At 39.5% G+C, this 27633-nt stretch overlaps 1 protein-coding gene and 2 long non-coding RNA genes across 7 annotated transcripts; 2 read left to right on the top strand and 1 right to left on the bottom strand.

Moving 5' to 3' along the window:
- Nucleotides 1-298: 298 nt before the first annotated feature.
- LOC108900534 (tumor necrosis factor receptor superfamily member 14) lies at nt 299-23565 on the bottom strand. 4 transcript variants are annotated; one of them, XM_018701640.2, is made up of 10 exons: nt 20215-23565; nt 5025-5120; nt 3988-4081; nt 3532-3657; nt 3190-3345; nt 2066-2153; nt 1800-1963; nt 1649-1686; nt 1476-1528; nt 299-1333 (listed from the first exon to the last, which is right to left on the bottom strand). In XM_018701640.2, exons 2-10 carry the CDS (start codon nt 5064-5066, stop codon nt 1315-1317), a joined length of 780 nt encoding a protein of 259 aa, XP_018557156.2. In that variant the 5' UTR covers nt 5067-5120; nt 20215-23565; the 3' UTR covers nt 299-1314. The 4 variants fall into 4 exon arrangements, with proteins under 4 accessions (XP_018557156.2, XP_018557154.2, XP_018557159.2 ...); XM_018701638.2 differs by lacking the exons at nt 2066-2153; nt 3190-3345; nt 3532-3657; nt 3988-4081; nt 5025-5120 and adding exons at nt 15252-15339; nt 16595-16750; nt 16937-17062; nt 17393-17486; nt 18440-18574 and having other exon boundaries at nt 20215-20363; XM_018701643.2 differs by lacking the exon at nt 20215-23565 and adding an exon at nt 4252-4345 and having other exon boundaries at nt 5025-5072.
- On the top strand, nt 2237-15949 carry LOC127140509 (uncharacterized). The gene is made up of 2 exons (XR_007810997.1): nt 2237-2419; nt 15627-15949. It is a non-coding gene; the product is annotated as an uncharacterized LOC127140509 (long non-coding RNA).
- On the top strand, nt 19173-27114 carry LOC127140508 (uncharacterized). Of its 2 annotated transcripts, none has more exons than XR_007810996.1 (2): nt 19173-19873; nt 23797-27114. It is a non-coding gene; the product is annotated as an uncharacterized LOC127140508 (long non-coding RNA). The 2 variants fall into 2 exon arrangements; XR_007810995.1 differs by lacking the exon at nt 19173-19873 and adding an exon at nt 20353-20475.
- Nucleotides 27115-27633: the final 519 nt, after the last annotated feature.

Below are 27633 nucleotides of genomic sequence, written 5' to 3'. Positions count from 1 at the left end.
CTGTAAACAAGGCCCTTCTCCCCAGTTGCTCCATTTGCTCCTCACCATGCTCTTGTGAATCTTCAATACAGTACAATCTTTTTGTAGCCTTCCCCAGATCTGTACCTCAACACAATCCTTTCTCTAAGCTCTGCAGACAGTTCCACCAACCTCATGACTTATTTCAATGTGGTATTTCAGTTTTTTGATTTTAGATTTATAAAATAAATAAATAAATAAATGAAAAATTCAATAAGTCTGTTTATACTTTATCATTATGAGGTATCGAGTGTAGATTGATGAAGGATCTTTTAGTGAATAACTTTCTGAAAGCTCTGTATGTGGGCTTTTATTAGTTTACACTAAAATAACAACCTGTTATTCTCTGTCCTCTGTCTTTAAAGAGACATGACAGGTTTAAGGTCAGTACCAGGCTCAGAAAAGAACTGAGATTTAATTAGAGCCAACTGACCTGATTCTTGACTAAAGACTGTCTCACTTTTATAGTAAAATATGATATAAAAATACACTTGTTTATATAAAACTGTACATGGAGTTTACAGAAGGACACACAGTAAAGAAACATACAGTATATTACTTAGTTAAAAAGAGAAAAAGCTTCATTCACAGCATGAGCAGAGCTGGAGGAACAAGAAACTGCAACATGAAAAATAAAGCACATTCAGTACATTCAACACACTCAGCCCATAAAAACAAATGTTCTTTGATAGCACTGACATCAGCTGTGTGTTTTGCTCAGAGCTTCATCAGACTGATAGAAGTCTTTGTCTTTTCATGAACCTGATGAAGCTCTATGATGTCATCAAATGAAATCTCCATTGTGAAGGATTATTATAATGTTCCTCACTGGTCCTCTGATGGCAGTGATGTCCCATCATGCTGCAGTAAAGGACACTGTCCTCATCCTCTTCTGCTGATCTGGGGTCAGGTAGCAGTGCCACAGGTTAGGCAGGGTTTATCAGACGTCCCTCACCCCAGCAAGGTTTCCCAGCTCCTCCTGAGACGTTCCCAGGCCTGATGGGATCTGTAATCCATCCAGAAAGTTCTGGGTCTACCTCGGGGTCTCCTACCAGTTGGACGTGGCTGGAAAATCTCCAAAGGAAGGCAGCAGAGAGTCGTCCTGATCAGATGTCTGAACCACCTCAACTGGTTCCTTTCAATGTGAAAGATGAGCAGCTCTACTCGGAGCTCCCTCTGGATGAATCCATCTCTGACCAGCAGCAAAGATCAGTAAAGTCTGTGTTCACACACACACTCACTGTCAGCAGGAGCTTCATGTAGCTCGAGTCAACAAGATCCACATTCCATCTTCCTTTAGTCTCTGCTGTAACACCTGTGTGAGATGAACAGTGTTCACTCTAGTGAATCAGAAACTTGTTGTACATTTGTAAAGACTTCACAGAGTGACGTCAGCTCAGTCAAGTTTCAAGGAAGAATTCACTGCTGTCTCATCTGCTGCTGGTCACTGTCATCACCTCTGCTGCTGTTGATGTTCAGCCATTTCTCTTGCTTCTTCAGGTTGGTGAACCTTTTTGGTGAAATATAAACAAATAAATAAATTAACTGAATTACTTAAGATTAACCAAGTATTGTCATCTACCACAGTGTACACATACATACAGTTTGAAAAAGAGAATAACAAACATACCTCTGGGGGACTGTTCTCACTCTTTTTGCTGAAAAGGCCTAAAAACAAAACCAATGAAAAACATCTTGATCAACAACATCATGACTTGACAGAAAGTTTTATCAAACATTAAACCATGATCACATTTCATCTGACTACACACAGATCTTACCTGTTAGACATTTTTTCTTTATGAATATGACTACAGCTGCTATTAATAACAAAGACACTACAACGCTGATCACAGTCACTGTCATGTTTGAACTGTGTTCTCCACATTGAGCATCAGTTGTAGCAGTTCCTGGTCTGATCAGCTGAAGGTTTATTGATTCACATCTGGAATGACAGAGGGACATTTTTACAGGAAAATGTATAGATGCTACAAATTGACTGCAGTAAGAAACCAGGTGTGTGTGTCTGATGTGAAGTTTCACTTACTGTGTGTGTGGCTGACAAGATGTAAATGTCCCATCTGAAAATGTTCCATCAGTGCAGTCAGAGCACTCAGTGTCTGTGGAGGCTGTTCCTGTACAAACACACATTATATACATGTTGACAGTAGTTACTAATGAACATATATTATGAAATGTGTTATATGACATCATTACATGTCATCAGACCTGTCTGATTTCCAATTTCCAAAAACTATTTTATTATTATTATTATTATTATTAAAAACTAGACAATCTAAACATTCAGAAACATTTCTCTGGTTTCAGTTTACAAATTGATTGCTGATTCTTTAATAATTAGAGTTTGATGAAATGTTCTCCTGCAGCTCTTTTCTCACAGGTGCAGATAAAGAGGAGATTTTTATTCAGTGTAAAGGAGAAATCACATCAGCTTCATAAACAAACCTTCTACTGTTTAACACTGAAGTTATCTAAATGGTATTAGCTGCAGTAATTTATGCAAATATTTCAGCACAGGATATTTAAATTTATCTAAAATGTTTATGCTGATCCAGACACATTTTAATGGATCATCATCAGCTAAAGTAAAACTGATCATGTTGCAGCTCTGCAGCTTTTCACTGCATGTGTGAGTTTGACAGATGATTTGGCAGCATGAGTGATTCTGTCCTGACACCTGGGCTGGTACCATACAGATTCATTTCACTCCAATGCTAATTATGATTAGCAAAGATAAGTTAATTAATGATTTTGAGCTGGTGCTGTCACTTTTGCAAGTTAAAATAACAAACATAATGACAGGCCAAAATAAAACCTGTTGGACTGAGTCTCTGTAGTTCCAACAACTCCAACAGATCAAATCACCTCAACTTCAGGAGTCACATTCTCTGTCATATCAGTAATTAACTTTATTACCTTGACAGGGCAAAAAGAGCAGGTGTGTACGTGCTAAACTGTTAGCAAGGGGCATTGAGAAAGTGAGCACAGGTCAGACAAATGGACAGGAAGCAATGATCCATTTCTTTTCCTCTAATCAGCTTCAGTGGTTTTACTTTTACTCTACACTGAAACCTTTAAAGTTTTTTATACTCTTAAAACCTTCAATCTAAACCTACAGTCTAATGTTAAAGTCAGAACAAGAAGACCAACCTTTTTTACTGATGTATTGTCCTGGTTCACAGTGTTTGTGTCTCTGTGCTGCCATACAGCATTTGTCTTTGACGTCTATACAGTAGAATCCTTCCAGTGGTTCACAAACTGTATCTGATGTTGATGTACATGAAGTCTTTATCTTCAGACCAGAACCTGTTAACACATATAGAGGTTACATATAGAGATGCAGAACTTCTATTCTCTTTTTCTGACATCTTTAGGAAATCTGATAGTGAATAGTTTCTCCAGTCTATGAATACATGGGAAAACATCTGCATCAATGCATAAATGTGGATTTAAGTTTCTATGAATAATTAGAAAATATGAACAGAGATCTACCTGTGTTACAGTTTGTGCAGGGAAAACAGTTTTTAAGTCCAGCAGGATGATTCATGTAGGTTCCCTCTAAGCAGGGCAGACAGGACCTACTTCTGAACTCTGTGCAATCTGTTTTAACACGACTTCCTGTTGAAAAGAAAATCAACAGTTTAATTTCATGCATTATGTTTCTATTGAATGACAATGTATAATGTTGAGGGTCGAGGTGACATACACTGCTGTCTACTACAGTTTCATTCTTCTCACTCTCACCACATGAAGACAAAGTTTAAAACATTCCAGCCTGTTCTTTTACTGTTGGAATTAAAGTCCAGTCAGATTCAGGTGCTTCACTGATACATTTCACTTGTGAACAGAAACAGCTCATGAAGTATGTTTGACACCTGGAAGCACAACACAGACTCCATCTGTAACTACCACAGTGAAATGTCCCTTTAACATTCAGCTGGATCTTACCAGGTGGACACATGGGACAGCATTCATTCCCTATCTGATACTCTGCTGGATGACAGGTCAGACTGCTTCCACTGAAGACTTTCATCAAAAGTATCTGTGAAGAAGAAGAAGAAGAAGAAGAAGAAGAAGAAGAAGAAGAAGAAGAAGAAGAAGAAGAAGAAGAAGAGGGTTATTGTCAGTGAAGCCTGGTTGAAATATTGACACTGTCAACAACTGGTCTGAATGAATCAGGCAGAGAATGTAAAGATTAAAGAAATGACTGACAGCCACCATGAGGTGGAAAATGACCAGAGGAGGAGGGAAGGTGAGTGGAGGAGGACGCTGCTGCCAGCCAGGACCAAAGAAGGAAGATAAAGATCTGGAGAGGAAGAAGAAGACTGAACACTGAAATGACCAAAGAACAACTGTTCTTCCTTTCTACTTTATGAGTTACAGATACTTCTTGTCTTTCTATATTCATCTACTAAATCAAAGTTAGATTGTATTATTGGACTTTTACATGTCGCAGATGATGCTTCTGACCAATGAAATCTACAAGAACCAAAGACAATTTCACTTTTTGGCAGTTCAAAGACTTATTTCATGGTTCTGTATTTATTGTTTCTTTGATTTCAAACTGCTGGGAAATGTTACTGAAGTGCAGACTGTTTGAATTCTGCTGGAATTCTGACTTCAATATGTAAATTCAGGAAAAATGACTTTGAGCACATGATTCACTCACAGAGCTGAAACACAGGATTAGGAACCATACAGATTTGACACAACAACCCACCACCCTCCATCCCACCACTGGATAATAATGTTCACTCAGTAGAGCTGATGAAGCCTCTGATGAACAGAGAAACACCTTCACTGTCTCAGTTTATATTAGTTTCTTTCTGGACACTGAAATGACTGTGTATGAGTGACAGAGAGAGACAGAGTCAGAGAAGAAAAAGGTTTATAAACTCAGAGATGTTAAAGAGGAGGAGCAGTGACAGACATTACTGCCTGTCAAACACAAGCCTCCTGTAATGTTCTGCAGTAAACAGCTTTACCAACAGAGATGCAGCTGTCAAAGGTTTTCCTCTGGAAGTCATTTTGAAGGTTGGTTGGTTGTTTTCAAGTCTTTATCCAAACCAGGAGGAGAACATCTGGAAACAAAGAGAAGTCATTCACTGCACTGAGCAGTAGGTAACCTGCTTACTGTGAGTGAGAGACTGAGAGGAGCCTGGTTAACTCTCACATTTCTGTTTTCCTGAGCTGACACTACTAATACTAACCCTCAGACAGCACAGCACATTCAGACTGAGTTTCTGTGTAATAATCAAAGTACAAAGTCTGTGTGACACATGATCCAATATAATTAAACTGAAAAGCCTCTGTGCAGTCATTGGTCCACAAATGAAACGGAACTGACGGAGTGTAATGATAGGACTGGAATCAGCTTCATACAAAATGAAACTAAAAAAATAAAAAACTTAAAAAATATAATAATATATAATAAAAAATAAATAAATCAGCGTCGGCAGCTTCGTATTGTTTTCAGTGTTGAGAAGTGGATGCAGCAGTAGATCCTTGATGTAGGAATCAGAAGCTGTGGCTGTTAGTGACTAAAAGCTTAGTGACCAAACTAAAGACATGACTTGATGATTAATGTTTAACTAAACAGATCATAAAGAAGCTCGAAGACCTTTGGACTTGATCATCTCTGCACTGCATTTTCATATTTTCTCTTCTTCCTGGTGAAACTGAGACAAAGTCCATTGAACTGAAAACACTGAGATAATGTTTCTGTTATTTTGACTTTCATTAAAACAGACAGTTTACAAAGAAGGAACGTTTGGTTAAAGTCAAGTATATAGTATATATTTAATTCAAGTCAAAAGCAAAGAGACAAAGAAAGCAGGTATTAATGATCCTTTTGTTAATGCCTTTACTTCAAGATAAGTTTACTTGTTTACTTGTGTTAAAGACAAATCTAAATAAAACCCTCCATTAATAACAGGAGACAGACAGCTGCCAAACATGAACAATAATTACTGAACAATAATGTGTCAACTTCACAGCATTCACTGAAAGAGACAGTCTGTTATTAATAACTTCAAAATTAACAGTCAACATTAGCACAAGTCATTTTTACTTTTAAAGCAGTGAATCAGTTATCTCAAGGCTCTTAACATGTACAGCAGGTCTTTATTAGCAGAGAGACACCCAACAGTTCTGACCATGAGCAACACTAGGCAACAGTGGAGAGGAACAACTTCCTTTAAGAGGCAGAAACCTCGAGCAGAACCAGACTCGGCGGCCATCTGCCTCGACCGGTTGGGTTGAGAAGGAGAGAGAGCTTAAGCCTTTTAGAACTGCAGGGGAGTTGAAATGAATACCAAAATATTAAACAAAGCTTTTTGTTGGACCCAAAGGTAGGACTCAGATACAGACAGCTGAACGGTGTAAAAAGGCTGTTTCCTGTAAAGTTGAATGACTTCATGCTGAGGCTGAGGTCACTGGAGAGAGGGACAGGCAGTGGAGTGGAGGATTTTGGCCAGGACTCTGTCATAGTTCCTGCAGAGGTGGGCGGGCAGCAGAGTTGAGGTCCAACCCAGACTGGAGGTCAGACCCAGCAGGCTGAGTACCAAGGCCTGTGCTACGATGCAGGATTTGAGGTTAGAGAGGTGACTTCAGGTTTAGCTCGGAGCTTTCAGTCTGACGATGGTGGTTCACTTCTTAGCGGGATAAATCTCCATGGTAACTTACGCTAAATGGCTAATCTGCTCCAGGGCAGGTTAACATCAGGACCCGGTTTTTCAAAAGGTTTAATCCGGATAAAATTGATCCGGATTTGGTAATCCTTTTTTTTGCTATCCATGATCACGTAATCCATTTTACTTTTGAGCCGGTTTTTCAAAGCAACATTGGATTGGATCACTCTGATCCAGATAGAAACTTTTCAGGATCACCAAATCTGGATAACCAGTGCTCAAATAGGATAGGAAATCACAATGTAGGAACCACAGAAAGCCTGCAACATAACCCTTGCCTGTATTGTCCTGCACAACATCGCTACCAAGCGCAATGTCCCTCTGTGTGCTGACAATGATGCACCTGAGCCCCTTGGAGACCCTGACCAACCTCCTGCATTCTGCCAGAACGAGCAAACAGGACATGCAACAAGGGACACAATAGTTAGACACTATTTCTGATTTGGATTTGTTTTGGATTTCAAAAACCAGTGATGCCATTGCTTTGTTATTCTGTTTTATCATTGCATGCATCACTAAAAAATAATCTAAAAACACAACAAAAATATCTTTGATTGTGATGAATACACATTAATTAATGACAGAATTCAATATATTATTTGTGGTCAATATTCACAGCTGTTTGGGAGATTATTTTATGATTATTTTTATTATTTTATGAGGCCATCATCATTCCTACAGGATCCCGACAGGGACAAAAGAGTTTACACTAAAGTGACAGATAAAATAGATCAGTCAAATTGTTTTGCTGTTTTTGTCTTAGTTTCCATTCTGGTTTTAAAGCAGAGCTTCTAAGAAACAAAGGGAGAGTTTATCACTCTAAATGATTACATACTTTACTACATTATAGTTACATACTAATTTTATCCACACACTGTTAAATATTTCTAATGATTAGAAATTAATATTTCATAATATTTGACCTAGGTTTAGGCTATATGTATGTGAAAATTATCATTGAGGAAGGTTGAGGTCCAGCAGCAGTTGATGTGAATGGTTGGTTACTCTTCACAGCATCATTTGGTGAATTAGATCCATATTCAGCACAGTAAAATAATAATAATCAGAATGGTTTGTGTAATGCTTCTGTTGTTTGAGCCCACAGACTGCAGAGGTAAAGTAAGAGGAAAATTTATACCTTGACTTCAAATCATTTAATCAGGGATCCAGCAGCACTTTCACACATGTGCTCACCATGACCAAACAAAACACTTTTTTTTTGTCCATAACTGAAGAATTTATGTGCTAATTCAGAGTGCTTAGACTGGTTGGTGGAGGCATAAACTGTGAGGCAGTGTTTCTAGTTTTTACATAACTGGTTATACAAACTATACCTTTTTACTTGAATGATTTACTCAGTCTCCGGGTGCTCAGTATATTCAGGTCAAACAGGATGTCACAAAAAGCAGCTGCAGAATGTCCAGATGTTCATGTACAGCTGTCAGAGGACCTGGAAGAGCCTCAGTGAGTCAAACAGTCGTTTGAAACACCTTTGCAAAACGCTGGGCTTATTGGTATTACAGTCATATATGAAAATGAGGAAAATAAATCTATTATAAAGCTTATCTTGTTTCAGGATCAACCAACCATTTACTAAGGCTCAGGAGAAAGTAGAGGATTTACAGATGGATTTATTCCAGTCATAGGCAAAGAAGTCTTTAGAAGACAGTGAAATCCCTGTGAGAAGAATTAATTATGCTGACAGGAACTGCAGCAGAAGCTTGACCTCTACTCTGATTGGTTGACCTGCGCAGCCTTCTTCTTTTAATGGACGTTTGACATGTATAATGTCTCGTCCCATCACTGTTCTGAAATGAAACTTTATTATTTTAATTATTTTTTAAAAACACTTTAGAAATCAACCTGAGCTTCCAACTACATCATTTCTTGAAATGCTTTCTAAAGTAACTTCTTTGACATTCTATCTGCTCAAAGTTTAATTTGCTGTAACATTTCAGTTCTGCAGTAAAACTACACATAATGTAATGTAAAGTGTAATCTAATGTTTATCCTACAGTTTTAACGTCATGGTCTGTGCTGGTTTCATCGTTAATGTTCAGCTTGTTTTCCCAAACTTTTCAGATCTTCCAGTTGAACTCTTTAAGCAGCACCATGTCTTCACTAACATTAACTATGAAGCCTACAAGTACAGATTTCACATGTGAACTCTGGACAATAACCTGAGAACCAGGTCAAGACATTCTCAGGTGTGTTCACACATGAAGATATTACTCCCACATCACCACACTCTTCAAAAGTACAGATGCTTACCAGAAGTAAATATAACAGGTGCTGGAAACACCTGGAAACAGGTAGGTGCAGGCTGTGGATGCCAAACCTGGATTAAACACATCACTATCAGACAACAGCGACAAAATGAAGATCTGACAAGATTCACACTTGGAAGTATCATACGTAGAGTGGCTTATTAGAGGTGTTTACCTTCACCACCATTTTAAAAGGCGACTTTTCTTTTTGCATGATGTTTAAAAATGTGACAAATTATAACTAGAATAATATAACCATTCTAATATAACCATTCTACAGCTAGTCCCAGATATTGTTTACTCCCATTGACCTAAAGCCATTGCTCCAGAGAGATTTACTTTTTATAAATCTGGAGTGTTGAGTTCTATGTTTATTTCATTTCCTTTGACTTGTGTTCAAAAACATGTCCTGTTGTTCCAGTCTGCTGATCTTCTTGGTGCCTTTATCCAGTTCAGTGCACTTCATATCAGAGGTAAGTTTGATTAACATATTAAGATCTGTAATAAACACATCATTATTACATTACAATATCTCTGGTTGAATATATGAATGCACTGTTTTTGGCTCTTAGCAGGATTCAATTTTCATTTTCCATATGTTCCAGGTCAGATCACATCATTTATTTTAAAACTGTTTAATATCATTAGACTGAGTTGATGGTTTTTGTACAGTATTTGCATATCTCTGTGACTAGTTTTGTTATCAATATTTACGTATTGACCCTGATGATATCAGAGCTGCTTTGTGGCAGAAGTGGAATTCAATTCAACTCAATTTTATTTATATAGTGCTGAATAAGAACAAAAGTCATCTCAAGGCACTTTTCATACAGAGCAGGTCTAGACCAAACTCTTTAAAATATTTACAGAGAGAGACCTAACAAATCCCACCATGAGCAGCACTAGGCCACAGTGGAGAGGAAAAACGTCCTTTTAATCCTATTAAGAGACAAAGCTTCCCTTTAAACTTTGGTGAAAAATCTCTACGTCTCTGTCAGCTGTGGTTCCAGCTGAGGACTCTGACATTATATCATCTCCATCTAAGACTGTCACCAGTGTGCAGTCGGACCACAGCTACCTGCCAGATAGCTCTGTGAGCCTAACAGAGAATGCTCTGGTTTGTATTGCAGGTTTTGTTGTCAGGCAGGTTATGAAGAAGCTTTCATGTGATGCATGCTGTAACAGTTTGGTTTGTGAGGCTGTACCAGCATCATTTTGTTGGAAAACAGTGGAGACCTGATGATTCCAACCACGGGTACAGTCACTGTGATCTGCACAGCATAGTAGTGCATCCAGTAGGCCACTGTCTGAAGCAGCACAAACCAGCAGCTCTTTAATCCATGACATACACTGCCTTCAGAAAGTATTCAGACCCCTTCACTTAAAAAAACAAAAACAAACAAACACTTTCTTATGTTGTTGTAGAATTTCTGGAGCTCAGCCAGAGAGACCATCAGGTTCTTGGTCACCTCTGTAAACAAGGCCCTTCTCCCCAGTTGCTCTGTTTGCTCCTCACTATGCTCTTGTGAATCTTCAATACAGAACAATCTTTTTTGTAGCCTTCCCCAGATCTGTACCTCAACACAATCCTTTCTCTAAGCTCTGCAGACAGTTCCACCAACCTCATGACTTATTTCAATGTGGTATTTCAGTTTTTTGTTTGCAAAAAAATTTCTAAAATTATGTTTATACTTTGTCATTATGTGGTATTGAGTGTAGATTGATGAGAGATTTTTTTTAAGCTGAAACATTTCAAAATGTAAAAAAAAGTGATGGTGTCTGAATAAAGGGCACAGTATGTGGGCTTTTATTAGCTTTCAGCACAAAAGAACCTGTTTTCTCTGTCCTCCAAAGAGACTATAAATGACAGACTTAAGGTCAGTACCAAGGTTAGAAAATAACCCGTATTTACTTAGAACCAACTGACATGGTCCTTGACTCAAGATTTTTCTCTCACTTTTTCAAAAAAATATATAAAATAATTTTACAAAAGTACATTAGTTCACGTAAAAGTCTACATGGAAATGAAAGAACACACAGTAAAGAAACATACAGTATATTACTTAGTTAAAAAGAGAAAAAGTTTCATTTACAGCATGAGCAGAGCTGGAGGAACAAGAAACTGCAACATGAAAAATAAAGCACATTCAGTGGTTCAGTGTCTGTGGTAGCAACAACACATAAAAACAAATGTTCTTTAATAGCACTGAGAACAGCTGTTTTGCTCAGAGCTTCATCAGACTGATAGAAGTCTTTGTCTTTTCATGAACCTGATGAAGCTCTGTGATGTGCTGTCATCACCACAAACACGTGCTATTTCAGGTTGGTCACTAATTATAACATTCAACACATCCATCTACTTTGTATTCATAGTTATGAGCCATTTGAATCTGGTCCCCAGTCCATTATGACACAAGACCATCATCATAAATACATTGTTTAAAATGATACATCTGTATTTCAAATAGAAAACAATTTAGAGTTGTGTCATTTCTCCCAGGACCCTTCACTCTAAGCCACATTTAGGCAAGACAAGTTTATTTGTACAGCACATTTCAACAACAAAATCATTCAAATTGCTTTACATAACATAAAAGACATTGAGACGAAACCTAAAAGCAATATAAGACAATATAAAAAAGCATTTAATTAATAAATAAAGAGTTAAATGGAAAATAAAAATAAGAAATATAAAAGTGGAATGGAAAATAAAAATCCAAAAGTTACAGTGCCGTATAAGAAATGAGTGATTACCATGATTAATGAAAGGCAGTGGCAGTAATTGATTTTAAGAGGGTAAGGTCAACACATATCCTGGGGGCACTGACTGACTAATTTTCTTAATCTTATCAGTGAAGATGGAGGCAAATTCAATGCAGGCCCTGCTGAACAGAAGTTCAGAGCCTAATGACACAGGAGGGTTTTTGCCACCTGTTTCAGATTTCCACAACTCCCTTTTTTCTATTCTGACCGGTGTGGCATTTCTCCATGGAGATCTTTTCTTCTCAGGGACCACCTCCACCTTGGTGGGTTCAATAGCATCAATAACATTTGCGATTAGTTGCTGACTCAGCATTCACACTATTGTTCAGAAATCTTTATTTTTATCCTTCTGCCACTTTTCAGTCACTAACTACTCCTGCATACTGTCAGAATGCATACTATCAAAATGTTCAGCTTTTACAGAACATTTATTCTTCTATTCAGCTTTTTCTACTCTTTATACCTTCTAGAATATTCTGCTTTTTCTGCAAATATTTACATATTTGCTGAGTTAGTCCATAGTTATCCAACCACTGCACAGTTCTTTAGTGTCTCTGTCCTGGGGCTTGTCAACAAGGATATTAAAATCACCATCAACAAGTATTTAGGTGGCCTTAGATATTTAGGAACATAGCTTGAGAGAAGGAATTCAACTGAAGAGCCACATGTTCAAAAGAAACAAAACTTCATCAGATGTCTTCTTGCATTGGAGGGAATCATTAAACAAGATGGTAACTCCATCTCCTTTTTTATGCACTCTAGCTTCACTCATAAAACTGAAGTTGGGAGACATTGACTTGATAAGAACAGCTGGACTGCTGTCTTTAAAAGCATACAGTCAAGGTTGTACTTGATAATAAAATCATTGATTGAATTTAAAAAAAAAGTTTTTTCCTGCCAAAGACCTAGTGTTTAATATAGTTAAGTTTAATGTGTTGAAAGCATTGTCTGTCCAGTTTTGTGGGATAGACTTTGGTTAACAAGGAATGAATGCTCAATTAAGATCTGCTCTTTTGCAGCTCTGTCAGTGAACTCTAGGAGGGGGGAGGAGGGGGAAACTACCTGGAGAGGAGGGCGATCCTCACGGACAGCTGTTGGGTTGGGGGTTATAGAATCTTCTTTCTCTTTGCTCTGATGTTTCTCATGATTAACACTTACTTCAAACAGTGGCTGGGGTGATTCACCTTCAGGGTTTCTGCAACTTGTGTCTTCTTCCCGTTTTGATTCCTCCTGCCCTTGGCAGTGGGTACAGATGGGTGACTCAGGAAGAAAAACAGGATAGAGATGAAGAGCTTTACTCCTGATTTGTTAAGGCAAAGTCCATCTGCCTTCAAATGTCTTTGGTCCCAGAAAAGTTGAAATTGTCAATTAGGTTCACTGAATGGATGGTATATACAGTTAACAACCATGTGTTCAGTGCCAACAATCTGATGAAACTCTCAGCTCCTCCTCTGACTGGTGGTAGAAGGCTGCTGATGACCACCTCAGCATTCAGAGAGCTGACTGGTTTCAGCAGATCAAAGTCTCTTCTCAGAATTTCAGACTGCTGCTACAACATCATTTGTCCATGTGCAGCGTGAAGTTTTTCAGTTGGATGTGCAGCCACAATATACCAAATTCTTTCCATCATGTCAGAGAAAACAGAGTACTTTGGTGTTTTTACTGCCATTGCTTCTCACATTTTTTAAAGCAAAGTCACCCACAACCAGAGCTTTTTATTTTCTGATTTACTCTCAGTCCTTAACCTCTCCTGTGAGGATGAAAGGTTATGCAGGTCATCAGACGGGTCCTGCATTAGGAGAGCAAATCTGTTCTCTGGTTGCAAATGTTTTCCTATTCACTGTCATCCATGGCTGTGTCCTACAAAAGGAGTAAAGAGTATGATAATGCCAACCAGCCAGTCGCATCACAAAGCTCAGGCCTGTTACTCATCCTCCCATCCAGTTTTGAGTACATGGTAAAGTGGTGGTGCTCCCATACAGTCTATTTACCTCTGTTTTCTTTTCTAACCAGTGAATTTTGGTTTCCAGCTCAGTCTTCTGAAAAAATGGAGAAGACGGGCATCTTGCTGTTAATTAGCCTTGGCTAAGTACTATGCATCCAGTCACTGCAATGCAGGCTTATGCTGTTGGTAGGCCATGCTCACACTGTACTGAGGAGGTCATACAAAATATTGAAATATTGCAACAGCCACCTATGTCCACAAAAATTAGAGTTTCAGCCACTGCTTGTATTTTCTCGCAGCAAAAAAACAAGAATATCAGTAAAAATATGCAAGCAAAGGCAAGAGCAAGCAGCGAAGCCTCTCCACTGTACTCCGCTGTTACTTCAAAATAATTATCCACAGAATATATTCAGATTCTTGAGCTTCACAGCATGTGCAGCCTGACAAACAGTGGAACATATTTTGTCCTAAGTATTTGAATCAGGGTGTCAGCACTGCTGCTTCACAGCAAGAAACTTCTGGGTTCAAACCCTGGGCTTTTCTGTGCTTTTCTGAGTCTGCATGTTCTCCTTGTGTCTGAGTGAGTTTATAACTTGGATAACTTGTCCAAGTTAGGCTGACTGGTGACTGTTAATTGTTTTATATCTGTAGACCTGTAGGTCTCTAAAGAGTGTGTTCCATTTACCAAGCAGTACTTTTATCTGTACCCTGCAAAGACAATGTGCCAGCACCCAACTGCATTATAACTGGACTCTGGAGCACATTTACTCTGCAGTGAACAGTGTTCACTCTGTTATCTCCAGGTTGTCTCTGATCCTGAGGAGAGAGATACATTTAATTAAAGCAGAAACCTCTTGCATATTTGTTAAGGCTTCACAGAGTGATGTCAGTTCAGTCAGACCGTCCTCAGTCAATAAATATTTCAATAAAGAATTCACTGCTGTCTTACCTGCTGCTGTTCATATTATGGAGTGTTCTTCTCTTCCATCTCTGTATTCTTTTTCCTTATTTTTAGTGAAACATTAATGAATAACATTTAATTACTTTGATAAACCAAGTATTATCACCTACCACAGTGTATACATACACACATACAGAGAGTAAAAAGAGAGTAACAAATATACCTGTGTGGAAGTTCTTGTATTTCCTTTGTTGTCTATTAAAAAAAGACAATGAAAAACATCTTATTCAGCGTCATGACTTGACAGAAAGTTTTATCAAACATTAAACCATGATCACATTTTCTGTTACTACACACAGATCTTACCTGTTAGACTTTTTCTCTTCTTTCTGACAATGTAAACTATAGGTAAAGATATGCAAATTAATAACACTATAGGCACTACAATGCTGATCACAGTCACTGTCGTGTTTGAACTGTGTCCACATTGAGCATCAGTTGTAGCAGTTCCTGGTCTGATCAGCTGAAGGTTTACTGATTCACATCTGGAATGACAGAGGGACATTTTTACAGGAAAATGTATAGATACTACAAATTGACTGCAGTAAGAAACCAGGTGTGTGTGTCTGATGTGAAGTTTCACTTACTGTGTGTGTGGCTGACAAGATGTAAATGTCCCATTTGAAAATGTTCCATCAGGGCAGTCAGAGCACTCAGTGTCTGTGGAGGCTGTTCCTGTACAAACACACATTATATACATGTTGACAGTAGTTACTAATGAACATATATTATGAAATGATCAGAGTGTTATATGACATCATTACATGTCATCAGACCTGTCTGATTTCCATTCAATAGGTTTTTAAAAACTATCTGATTATTATTATTATTATTATTATTATTGAAAACTAGAAAATCTAAACATTCAGAAACATTTCTCTGGTTTCAGTTTTCAAATTGATTGCTGATTCTTTAATAATTAGAGTTTGATGAAATGTTCTCCTGCAGCTCTTTTCTCACAGGTGCAGATAAAGAGGAGATTTATATTCAGTGTAAAGGAGAAATCACATCAGCTTCATAAACAAACCTTCTACTGTTTAACACTGAAGTTATCTAAATGGTATTAGCTGCAGTAATTTATGCAAATATTTCAGCACAGGATATTTAAATTTATCTAATATGTTTATGCTGATCCAGACACATTTTAATGGATCATCATCAGCTAAAGTAAAACTGATCATGTTGCAGCTCTGCAGCTTTTCACTGCATGTGTGAGTTTGACAGATGATTTGGCAGCATGAGTGATTCTGTCCTGACACCTGGGCTGGTACCATACAGATTCATTTCACTCCAATGCTAATTATGATTAGCAAAGATAAGTTAATGAATGATTTTGAGCTGGTGCTGTCACTTTTGCAAGTTAAAATAACAAGCATAATGACAGGCCAAAATAAAACCTGTTGGACTGAGTCTCTGTAGTTCCAACAACTCCAACAGATCAAATCACCTCAACTTCAGGAGTCACATTCTCTGTCATATCAGTAATTAACTTTATTACCTTGACAGGGCAAAAAGAGCAGGTGTGTATGTGCTGAACTGTTAGCAAGGGGCATTGAGAAAGTGAGCACAGGTCAGACAAATGGACAGGAAGCAATGATCCATTTCTTTTCACTTCTTGAAAACACAAACCCATTAAATTTTCATATCATTTATTCAGTTTACACTGAATAAAGCCGATGTAAAAGCCAAGTTGGAGTATATCTAACATGGTATCTTGGACATTACAGGGTTTTTTTTTGTTGTTTTTTTTAACTTGTATCATAATCTATTATGACATTTTTGTTACTTTACATGCACTGCCCATAGTACCTAATCAGCTTCAGTGGTTTTACTTTTACTCTACACTGAAACTTTTACAGTTTTTTATACTCTTAAAACTTTAAAATCTAAACCTACAGTCTAATGTTAAAGTCAGGACAAGAAGACCAACCTTTTTTACTGATGTATTGTCCTGGTTCACAGTGTTTGTGTCTCTGTGCTGCCATACAGCATTTGTCTTTGACGTCCATACAGTAGAATCTTTCCAGTGGTTCACAAACTGTATCTGATGTTGATGTACATGAAGTCTTTATCTTCAGACCAGAACCTGTTAACACATATAGAGGTTACATATAGAGATGCAGAACTTCTATTCTCTTTTTCTGACATCTTTAGGAAATCTGATAGTGAATAGTTTCTCCAGTCTATGAATACATGGGAAAACATCTGCATCAATGCATAAATGTGGATTTAAGTTTCTATGAATAATTGGAAAATATTAACTGAAATCTACCTGCGTCACAGTTTGTGCAGGGAAAACACTGTGTACGTTCAGTAGGTTGATTCATGTAGGTTCCCTCTAAGCAGGGCAGACAGGACCTACTTCTGAACTCTGTACAATTGGTTTTAACACAACTTCCTGTTGAAAAGAAAATCAACAGTTTAATTTCATGCATTATGTTTCTATTGAATGACAATGTATAATGTTGAGGGTCGAGGTGACATACACTGCTGTCTACTACAGTTTCATTCTTCTCACTCTCACCACATGAAAACAAAGTTTAAAACAATCCAGTCTGTTCTTTTACTGTTGGAATTAAAGTCCAGTCAGATTCAGGTGCTTCACTGATACATTTCACTTGTGAACAGAAACAGCTCATGAAGTATGTTTGACACCTGGAAGCACAACACAGACTCCATCTGTAACTACCACAGTGAAATGTCCCTTTAACATTCAGCTGGATCTTACCAGGTGGACACTTGGGACAGCATTCATTCCCTATCTGATACTCTGCTGGATGACATGTCAGACTGTTTCCACTGAAGACTTTCATCAAAAGTATCTGTGAAGAAGAAGAAGAAGAAGAAGAAGAAGAAGAAGAAGAAGAAGAAGAGGGTTATTGTCTGGTTGAAATATTGACACTGTCAACAACTGGTCTGAATGAATCAGGCAGAGAATGTAAAGATTAAAGAAATGACTGACAGCCACCATGAGGTGGAAAATGACCAGAGGAGGAGGGAAGGTGAGTGGAGGAGGACGCTGCTGCCAGCCAGGACCAAAGAAGGAAGATAAAGATCTGGAGAGGAAGAAGAAGACTGAACACTGAAATGACCAAAGAACAACTGTTCTTCCTTTCTACTTTATGAGTTACAGATACTTCTTGTCTTTCTATATTCGTCTGCTAAACCAAAGTTAGATTGTATTATTGGACTTTTACATGTCGCAGATGATGCTTCTGACCAATGAAATCTACAAGAACCAAAGACAATTTCACTTTTTGTGAAACATTTCACTCTAAAATTACAGAGTGAAATATTCTGGCAGTTCAAAGACTTATTTCATGGTTCTGTATTTATTGTTTCTTTGATTTCAAACTGCTGGGAAATGTTACTGAAGTGCAGACTGTTTGAATTCTGCTGGAATTCTGACTTCAATATGTGAATTCAGGAAAAATGACTTTGAGCACATGATTCACTCACAGAGCTGAAACACAGGATTAGGAACCATACAGATTTGACACAACAACCCACCACCCTCCATCCCACCACTGGATAATAATGTTCACTCAGTAGAGCTGATGAAGCCTCTGATGAACAGAGAAACACCTTCACTGTCTCAGTTTATATTAGTTTCTTTCTGGACACTGAAATGACTGTGTATGAGTGACAGAGAGAGACAGAGTCAGAGAAGAAAAAGGTTTACAAACTCAGAGATGTTAAAGAGGAGGAGCAGTGACAGACATTACTGCCTGTCAAACACAAGCCTCCTGTAATGTTCTGCAGTAAACAGCTTTACCAACAGAGATGCAGCTGTCAAAGGTTTTCCTCTGGAACTCATTTTGAAAGGCAGGTTGGTTGTTTTCATGAGCTGAGGACACCATCTCACTGAGATCTGGGAGGTGAGTCTTCATCCAAACCAGGAGGAGAACATCTGGAAACAAAGAGAAGTCATTCACTGCACTGAGCAGTAGGTAACCTGCTTACTGTGAGTGAGAGACTGAGACAAGAGGGGACTATAACCCATTTTATTCGATCCTGGATTTTGACGATCTGTTAGCTTTGCCCCAGGTGAACAACATTGGTCATCCCACTGTGTTCTCCAAAACTTCTTACAACTATCACCTGGATGGACAGAGTCCACCATGAATCCAAGCTTGTTCTTCTCCTCTAGAACAATGTGAGTGATGATCTCCAACACCTCGTTGCTACTCTGTGGGAGATTCAGGAGACAGATTCCACCGCCCACTGTACCACTCTGTTTCTTCTTGTTTCTCCTGCAGAGTAGTAATCTGTTGTTCATCCTCTTCACTGTATCAATCTGGTGCCATGGCATTTCCAGCCCATTTACTTTCTTTAATAGTAGTGATCTCAGCTGTATTTCTAATGACCATTTACCCAAACTTAAAGGTCATTTAGCCCATTATTGGTATTCAGGATGTCAGCATTAGTAACTGCTTCTTCTCTCCTCTGTAGCTCTTCAGTGCAGATGTTCTTTGGGTTGGGACTTTGGTTTGTGTGGACCTCTACCCAAACACATTTTTAGGGACCAAAATTATTATTAGACTTGGCTAAATAAAATTACAAGTTGGAAGCTTAGTGCTGGTGATGTTGAGGTTATGTGACCATGCTGTAGCTCTTTTATAGCCTAACATTAGCTTTTTACTTCTGGTGATTGTATTTTTATTGGTTTCTGGTAGGTTAAGCTAACATACTGTAGCCCATGTCCACACAGCACAGCTCAGACTTGTTATCATATATGAACAGAAATTTTACATCTCTGCATGAACATGATAAATGCAGTAAATTATAGAATCCAACACTCAGGGTTTACACAACCGAGTGACTGGCTAGACCAGTTTTACAGTGTAACAGTTCCTTACTTTGAAAACATGAATAAAACTAGTATTTAAACCAAGCAAACATCATAGTTATAACTAAAGACACATTTTAGTATTCAATGTTTCACCTACAATGACTGTGATGTGAGGGCATCTTGACCGACAGGGGGGGTGATAGGTACATTATATAGAGAGGACTAGGGTTTTCTTCCGTTAGCAGACAGCGCGGGTAACATAAGGCTGATCACTTGGATTGACCCTCTATCTCTATCCAGCTATGATTTACAGAGACTTACAACACGTGTCGGAGCTTTTCAAAAATCTTAACGGCGAGCTGTCGCCCTGCTGAGACGATGGTAGGGGAAACACTGGTATTAACTCTTACAACAAAGGTAAAGGGCGAGGCTCTTTTATCGTTAGGATTTACTTTTCATTTCCGTGTAACCACTCTTTATTAATATTGCTGCATTAGAAGCTGCTCCACTCTGCTGCTACTGAACAATATGGCCGCTGGTGTCTCACACTATTTATAATCTATGAATATACACAAACATGAGAGGAGCTTGAGGAAGTATTTTCAGTAGGCCTCGACACCGTTTCCAAAAACATATTCTACTGCGCAGTTTGCTGTACTGAAACATTCAATGGCGACATGACATTTCATAAGGTACCTTCCGATACTATATTATGTGGTGTAACAAACCTAAACAACACAGAAATGTAGCCAACTTACCGTTGCTGGAGTGAAACACTCTTTAAGAAAGTAGACGAAGCTGTAGTGACGTCACCCACTGCTTTCAGTTCTAAGGCCGTGGAGGACGGAGCGAACACGGAGCTGATTTCCCTCCCTCACAGAGCAGTTCACCTGACACCGGAAACATGAGTTTCACTGAAGACTGAGGTGTCACATCGATCTTCAAATGGAAAATAATAATAAACGCTCCATCTCAATCACAAAATCCCTGAAACAACACAACACACTGAAATTGGGTTGGTGAGTAATGATGAAAGTGCAAAGTGCAGCAAAGGGGAATTCTGTGTGACACGTGATCCACTAAACTTAAACTGATTCGCCTTTGTGCAGTCACTGGTTCAATAGGAACTGACAGAGTTAGAGGTTAGACAAGTAAACAACTGCAGTTGCACCAAGCTGGCGGCGCGTACGGGCGCAGTGGCTCGAGGCTCCCTACTTCTGTGCACTATTTATTAGTACATTTTTGTATTATTTGTGTACATTTTGTATTTCTTATTGTATATCATTTCTTTTATAGTGCACTGTTTGCCTTCGTGGAGCACCCACAGTTTCGTTGTACTTAACTGTACAGTGACAATAAAGCCTATTCTATTGTATTCTATTCTACTCTATACATGGGGTTATGTTGTTTTCAGTGTTGGGAAGTCGATGCACTAGTAGATGTCTGGTCTATGAACCTAAACAGCTGTCAGTGACTATTTTTGTCAAAAGACTTTTAAAAGACATGATTATTGTTTAACTAAAGAGATCATCATAAAGAAGCTTGAGGGCCTTAGTACTTTATTATCTGTTAAATATATTGACTGTAGTGAGTTTGAGAGACCCATAGATGAGGCAGGAATCCAAGCATGCAGAGTGGTTTTATTCTGTCTCCTTTCTCACTGGATTATTTTCTCTTTATGAGTGAGAGAGAGAAAGAGAACAAAGTTACTGCCATCAAACCAGCAGAAATGATATGTGATAAAGGGAAATCAAATAGATAAGGAAACTCACAGCACACACACAACATGGTCAAGGTCAGAAAGAAAGAACCAAAGGTGGAAGTGTATATATAACCTGTCAACCTGGTGGAGTTGCTGCACTTGACAGGTGAGATCAGGTGACTCTCGGATGGGGCTCTCTGACATTTATCTCTGTATCGCAATTTGATGTATTTTCTGTTCTCTCCAATGCACTGAAAACATTGAAGTAATGTTTTTTGTTATTTTTAAGTTTAAGACAGATATCTTTACAATCAACGAAGGAACTTTTGGATACAGTGAATATATTTAATTCTAGCAAACAAAGAAAGAAGTAAAGAAAGCAGGTTTAAATTATACTCTTGTAAATGCTTTTACATAAACATCATTTAGTCTGGCTATTTTAGCATTACTTGTTTCTATATAGTAAATATTTTAGTTGTGTTAGTTCAATACTGAAAAATACAGAAACATTCCATTAAAAACTCGGAACAGTTAGCTGCTAAAAACTGAGCATAATCACATCACTGAACAATAATATCTTAACTTCACAGTTTTCATTTAAAGAGCCAGGTTGTTAATAAAACCAATGCAAATGTATTTCAAAGTTAACAGATAGCATTAGCTTAAGCTTTATCAAACTGCAAGGTCCTTGTGATAAATACTCAAATACCAAAATGTGTAGACAGATCTTTTTGTTGGAGCCAAAGGTAGGACTCCTGTACTGTTTATTATAGAGTTTAAGAAGAATGACTTAATGCTGAGGCTGAGGTCGTCTGGATAAGCAGTCATACGACGGTGGTCATAAACTTGTTAAGTCAACCCAGGATTTCCTGAGTGCATTACAAGCAGCATAATCAGAACCATGAGTAAAGTACTTGATATAATATGAGAGGTTGCCTGCAGGTTATTTTGGTTGTAATGATGTCCAAAATAATATTTAATGAGGTGAAATGTAAACAATATGATCACATGACTAGGATAGAAAAGAAACACTAGAAACTATTTCCAATTTAAAAAGTCAGGCTACAAATATACATAAGTACAAAAATGATTGTTTCTTACTGAAAGAGAAATTTTTCCCTTTTTGTCTGATGCTTTACTCAGAGTTCTTCTGAATATGTGATGCAGGTAAACAGTGACAGTGATGTCAGACTGTTTCTGCTGCCAAAGCAGAGAGAGTTCATGTCTGAGGTCGATCTGACTGAAATGTTCATAATATATAACATTTAATTGTGGGAAATATCCAACAGTTTGTGGATAAAAGCATCTTTGTTCAGTTAAAATGAAGCTATAATCCTAAGTAGCTACATTATCATTTTGTATAATAAACTCTCTCTGTTTATTAGAAGCTCTTTTGTAGACACATGGATAGACTGGAGCAAAAGAATTCCACTGATCTATAAAAATATCTTTTTCTTTTCTTTTTTTTTTTTTTTTTGATCTTTATTATCTGACACTTTATTGTAAACTCTTTTGTCCCTGTCAGGATCCTGTAGGAATGACGACTCTGGTTTTCCAGTGATCTGATTGGTCAGTAGTTGGCCTGTTGACAGGTTTTGATCTGATCCTCTGAAGTTAACCTGCCCTGGAGCAGATTAGTTATTCAGCATAAGTTACCATGGAGATTTATCCCGCTAAGAAGTGAACCACCATCGTCAGACTGAAAACCTGAAGTCACCTCTCTAACCTCAAATCCTGCTTCATAATGCAGGCCCCAGGCCTCAGGCCTCAGGCCTCAGGCCTCAGGCCCCAGGCCTCAGGCCTCTGCATGGGTTGTGTTCAGACAATCAGATGAAAACAGCCCAACTATCTATCAGGATCTCTACTGCTACAAGATCCCAACATGGACAGAGAGTTCCATTCTGGTTTTAAAGCAGAGCTTCTAACAAACAGAGGGAGGGTTTTTCACACTAAATGACTGAATACTTATTATTATAGTAAGCAATGTAGTAAGTGGCTATAACCAAATTTACCTTCAGGAATCAACATTTCTTCTGACAGCGTTGCTTGTAATTAACTTCTCCACCTCTTTCACATGAATGTGCTCATGGCTGAGTCGGGAAATCCTGGTTTGACTCACCAAGTTCATAATCACCATCATATAACCAGACTGCGGCTGTTAGGTTTAGTGAAGCCAGAAAACCAAAATTAGTTGTTGTTGAATAGATGAGCTTAAGCAGGTGTGCAGGCAGATTGGGGGGAGCAGGAGTATTGGTAAAAACAAGGGCTCTGAGCAGGTGTGTGGGGAATGTTCTTGGCACACTTTGAGCTCCGTAATACCAGTCAATCATCCTGTGGATGCCACAGCCTATCTGAGTGTTGTTGCTGACCATGTTCATTCCTTTATGGCCTCTAACATCAAGCTGGGTTACAGGGCTAGACTACTACCACACCTGGGCCAGTCTGACCACTTGTCCCTGCTGTTAATCCCTGCATATGGCCCCCTCAGGAAAACTGCTCTTAGCATCACTAAGACTGTTAAAACTTGGCCTGATGGTGCCTCTCAGCAGCTGCAGGACTGCTTCAACACGACTAAGTGGGATGTTTTTGAACATCCGGACCTGGAGGTGTTCACACTCACTGTCCTGTGTTACATTAGGAACTGCAGAAACACTGTCACGGTGGACAAACGCATCCAGGTCTACCCCAATCAGAAGCCCTGGATGACCTGGGGAGGTCCAGTGGTCGCATCAGAGAGGCCAAGTGAGACTATAGGAGGAGGATCGAGGACCACCTAGACAGCAACAATAACAGGCGGGTGTGGCAGGGGATCCAGTATCTTACCAACTATAGGACAAACCTCGGAGCTGCTGAAGGTGACGTCTCACTGACAGAGAAGCTGAATCTCTTCTATGCCCGCTTCGAGGTGGAGCTACCAGAGGCAGCCACACCACACCCTACAGTCCACAGCAGCTTCACCCTCACTGTAGAGGAGCATGAGGTGAGGCGCACTCTGCGGGCTGTCAACCTGAGGAAGGCTGCTGGACCCGACAGCGTCTCTGGACGCGTGCTGAAGGACTGCGCAGACCAGCTAGCTGGAGTCTTTACCAGGATTTTCAACCAAACCCTGTCCCAGTCCACTGTCCCACCCTGCCTGAAGTCCTCCACCATAGTCCCCCTGCCCAAGAAACCCCACATTTACAGCCTTAATGACTACCAGCCAGTTGCACTCACTCCAGAGGTGATGAAGTGCTTTTGTCAGGGGCCATATCACATCACTCCTCCCCCAAAGTTTTGACCCCCACCAGTTTGCTTATAGAGCGAATAGATCTACAGAAGACGCCGTAGCCACAGCCCTTCATGCTGCACTGTCCCACCTGGAGCAGCAGGGGAGCTACATGCAGCTGCTCTTTGTAGACTACAGCTCTGCGTTCAACACCACAAACCCCCCGCCACAAACTAAGGGACCTGGGTCTTCAGCTTCCTGTCTGGTCGCAGCCAGAGGGTCAGAGTGGGCCATCGTACATTTACGGCCCTCAGGCTTAGTACCGACTCCCCACAGGGCTGTGTGCTGAGCCCCCTGCTCTACACCCTTTACACATATGACTGCACCCCCGTCCACCACAGCAACACCATGTAAAGGACGACACCACAGTGATGGGGCTCATCTCTGAGGGGGACGAGTCTGCCTATAGGGACGAGGTGGAGCACCTGACAGTGTGGTGCAGAGAGAACAACCTGCTCCTCAACACTTCAAAGACCAAGGAGCTTATAATAGACCTCAGGAAGAAGAAAACTGACATTCCACTACTGATCATCAGTGGGGACTGTGTAGAGAGGGTGGTGGACTTCTGCTTCCTGGGAGTTCACATTGAGGAGGACCTGCCCTGGAGCGTGAACACCTCTGAGCTGCTGAAAAAGGCCCAGCAGAGACCACACTTCCTGAGGGTGCTCAGGAGAAATAGCATCACCCAGAGACTGCTGGTGTCCTTTTTCAGTGCTCCACAGAGAGCATCCATCATACTGTATATGTGTGTGGTACATCAGCTGTACAGTGGCTCAGAGGAAAGCTCTTCAGAGGGTCATTAACACGGCCCAGAGGATCGTCAGCTGCCCTCTCCCCACACTGGAAGATCTACACAGTTCCTGCTGTCTCAAAAAAGCTCATAACATCATAAAGGACACTTCTCACCCTGGACACAGTCTGAACTGCTGCTGTCAGGCAGATGGTACAGATCAATTAAAACAAGAACAAACAGATTCGAGAACAGTTTTTACCCAACAGCAATAACCACACTCAATGCAGCCAAAAACATAACCTGAGGTACGATAAGAACAGAATGGATGGTGTGTTTGTGTGTGTGTTCCACAAGGGTCAGTGCTTGGACCAATCCTCTTCACTCTGTATATGCTTCCCTTAGGCAATATTATCAGAAAACACTCCATAAATTTCCATTGTTATGCAGATGATACACAGCTTTATCTGTCAATGGAACCTGATGAAACCTATCAGCTAGTCAAACTACAGGCTTCTATTAGGGACATTAAAACCTGGATGACAAGCAATTTTTTATTACTGAACTCAGATAAAACTGAAGTCATTGTACTTGGTCCTGAACACATCAGAAACAAACTTTCTAATGATGTAGTTCCATTAGACGGCATTGCCCTGGCTCCCAGCTCCACTGTAAAGAATCTGGGAGTCATCTTTGATCAGGATATGTCCTTTAACTCACACATAAAACAAACTTCTAGAACTGCCTTCTTTCACCTGTGTAATATCACCAAAATTAGACATTTTCTGTCTCAAAAAGATGCAGAAAAACTAGTCCATGCATTTGTTACTTCTAGGCTGGACTACTGTAATTCATTATTATCAGGCTGCCCCAACAAGTCTCTAAAGACTCTGCAGCTGATTCAAAATGCTGCAGCACAATTACTGACAGAAACTAGGAAAAGAGACCATATTTCTCCTGTGTTAGCCTCTCTACATTGGCTCCCAGTCAAATCCAGAGTAGAATTCAAAATCCTCCTCCTCACTTACAAAGCCCTTAATGGTCAGGCTCCATCTTACCTTAAAGATCCCATAGTCCCCTACAATCCCACTAGGACTCTGTGCTCCCAGAATGCTGGTTTACTGGTGGTTCCCAGAGTTTCCAGCAGTAGAATGGGAGGCAGAGCCTTCAGTTATCAGGCTCCTCTACTGTGGAACCTTCTCCCAGTTTGGGTCCAGGAGGCAGACACCCTCTGTACCTTTAAGAGTCGGCTTAAAACTTTCCTCTTTGACAAAGCTTATAGTTAGGGTTGGCTCAGGCTTGAACAATCCCTTAGTTATGCTGCTATAGGCCTAGACTGCTGGGAGATCTCCCATGATGCACTGAGCTTCTCTCTCTCTCTCTCTCTCTCTCTCTCTCTCTGTATATTACATGTTACTAACTCAGTATCTTCTCTTTCCTGTAGTATTGTGCTCTCCCGTCTCTCTCTCCTCTTCTGTCTCTTTCTGCAGGTGTTTCTGCCTCTGGAGCTGTAGAGTCTGATCTGTGATGACAAGTCTCCTGCTGCTCCTACAACTCCACTCAACACCTGCTGCTAGAATTAGAAATTACTTACACTGCTATTAGTTGTATTGCTATGTTAGCAGTTAATACTTTAATTATCACTACTATCATTACTACTGCTGTATTACTGGTATCACCTTACATTTTATATGGAACCTGTGTTATGCTGCCCCCCCTCCCCCCTCTTAACCCAACCAGTCGGGGGAAAGGCCACCCACCCTGATTCTGGTTCTGCCTCTTAAAAGGAAGGTTTTCCTCTCCACTGTCTCCTAGTGCTGCTCATGGTGGGATCTGTTGGGTCTCTCTCTGTAAATACCTATTTTAAAGAGTCTGGTCTAGACCTGCTCTATATGAAAAGTACCTTGAGATGACTTTTGTTGTGATATGGCGCTATATAAATAAAACTGAATTGAATTGTGTGTGTTTGTGCTTGTTTTTATTTATTTAATTTATTGTTTCTATTTTATTTATTTCTATTCTATTTTTAGGAATGATGCATTGATGGAATGGCACTTTTAATTTCATTGTACATGTGACAATGACAACAAAGATATTCTGATTCTGATTCTTCTCAAAAGTCGTTTTCAGTAACAATGAGTTCAGTGAACTTCAGTGACCTCCACAGTCATGAGATCTGAATCCAGTAAAACATCTTTGGAATGTGGGAGATTTGCAGTCTGAATGTGCAGCTGATCTGCAGGAATGATGTGATGCAGTCGTGTCAACATGGAGCAGAATCTCAGAGGGAAGTTTCCAACATCTTATTGAATCCATGCCACCAAGAACTGAGGCTGTTTTGAGAGCAAAGGGAGGCTCTACCTAGTGTTCCCTGGGGTTCCTAATGAAGTGCTCGCTAAGTGTAATCCTCCAGTTTTATTTTCTGCCTTTCACATTTTACTGTTGTGTAGCTGCAGCTGTCACAAGACACCATGTCATCA

The sequence above is a fragment of the Lates calcarifer genome, unplaced genomic scaffold (genome assembly GCF_001640805.2).
Source record: "Lates calcarifer isolate ASB-BC8 unplaced genomic scaffold, TLL_Latcal_v3 _unitig_4552_quiver_960, whole genome shotgun sequence".
In the NCBI taxonomy this organism is placed as follows: domain Eukaryota; kingdom Metazoa; phylum Chordata; class Actinopteri; family Centropomidae; genus Lates; species Lates calcarifer.
Note: the sequence above shows the minus strand (reverse complement) of the source record. Positions and strands in the feature narration are given on the sequence as shown.

What these genes read in the sequence shown, in the direction of transcription:
- LOC108900534 (XM_018701638.2), bottom strand. Translation starts at nt 18,508, where the DNA reads ATGAAAACAACCAACCTGCCTTTCAAAATGAGTTCCAGAGGAAAACCT. An exon ending in TGACAGCTGCATCTCTGTTG is followed by an intron (nt 17,487 to 18,439) that starts GTAAAGCTGTTT and finishes TCTTCTTCACAG; the next exon opens with ATACTTTTGATGAAAGTCTT. An exon ending in CTGCACAAACTGTGACGCAG is followed by an intron (nt 16,751 to 16,936) that starts GTAGATTTCAGT and finishes ATGTGTTAACAG; the next exon opens with GTTCTGGTCTGAAGATAAAG.